Source organism: Aplysia californica, unplaced genomic scaffold, assembly GCF_000002075.1.
Source record: "Aplysia californica isolate F4 #8 unplaced genomic scaffold, AplCal3.0 scaffold00614, whole genome shotgun sequence".
NCBI lineage: Eukaryota > Metazoa > Mollusca > Gastropoda > Aplysiida > Aplysiidae > Aplysia > Aplysia californica.
Window position 1 is genome coordinate 15516 of NW_004797884.1, and position 951 is coordinate 16466.

The following is a 951-nucleotide window of genomic DNA, read 5'->3' on the forward strand; positions in this document are numbered from 1 at the left end:
TCTCTCTCTCTCTCTCTCTCGCTCTCTCTCTCTCACTCTCTCTTTGTTTGTGTTATAGATAAATAAGAAACGACAATTATAAATAGAATTTCAGAATTTTGGGCCTTGAACGTTTTCACAGCTAACCTACGTTATTCTCCTTGGTCCCACAGGCCGAGTCCGCGCAGAGACTTGAGAACAGAGCAGCAGCATCATCAGCAGCCCCTGGATTGTCTTCGTCGTCGTCATCATCATCACCATCATCATCATCACACCCCCGGCCAGCGTCGACCTTGTGGTCATCGGTTGCAGCTGCTGCCAGGTCGGGTCACGTGGCCTCAGAGGATGACCGGGTGTGCACTTTGACCCGGTTACGTCAGCGGAGGATGTCCACCCAAATCAAGGTTTGTTGTCGTTGTCGTTGTTGTTGTTGGTGATGGTGGTGGTGGTGGTGTTTTTGTTGTAGCTATTGTTGCTGTTTGTGGTGGTGGTGTTGAGCTGCTGGTGGTGGGGCTAGTGCTGATTATGGTGTTGTTGTTGTTGTTGCTGTTGATGCTGTTTGTTGTGATGGTGTTGTTGTTGCTGTTGCTGTTGTTGTTGTTGCTGTTTTTGTTGTTGTTGTTGTTGGTGGTGGTGGTGGTGGTGGTGTTGTTGCTGTTGTTAGTGGTGGTGGTGTTATTGTTGGTGGTGTTGTTGTTGTTATTGTTGTTGTTGTTGATGTTGATGAAGTTGTTGATGGTGGTCATGGTGTTGCTGTTGCTGCAAGTGGAGTTGTTGTTGTTGTTGTTGTTGTTGTTGTTGTTGTTGTTGTTGTTTATGGTGGTGGTGTTGGTGTTGTTGTTGTTGTTGTTGTTGCTGTTGTTGTTGTTGTTGTTGGTGGTGGTGGTGGTGGTGGTGTTGCTGTTGTTGTTGGTGGTGTTATTTTTGTTGTTGCTGTTGTGGCTGTTTTTGTTGTTGATGGTGATGTTGTTG

At 46.5% G+C, this 951-nt stretch overlaps 1 protein-coding gene across 1 annotated transcript in view; it reads left to right on the plus strand.

Annotated features, from left to right (window-relative positions):
• Positions 1-951, plus strand: part of LOC101857362 — a gene marked incomplete at its 5' end in the record, with an annotated part of 8202 nt that overhangs the window by 3690 nt on the left and 3561 nt on the right. Inside the window, 1 exon segment of the mRNA XM_013087641.1 lies at positions 153-383. Within this exon segment, the coding sequence (XP_012943095.1) occupies positions 153-383 (231 nt within the window).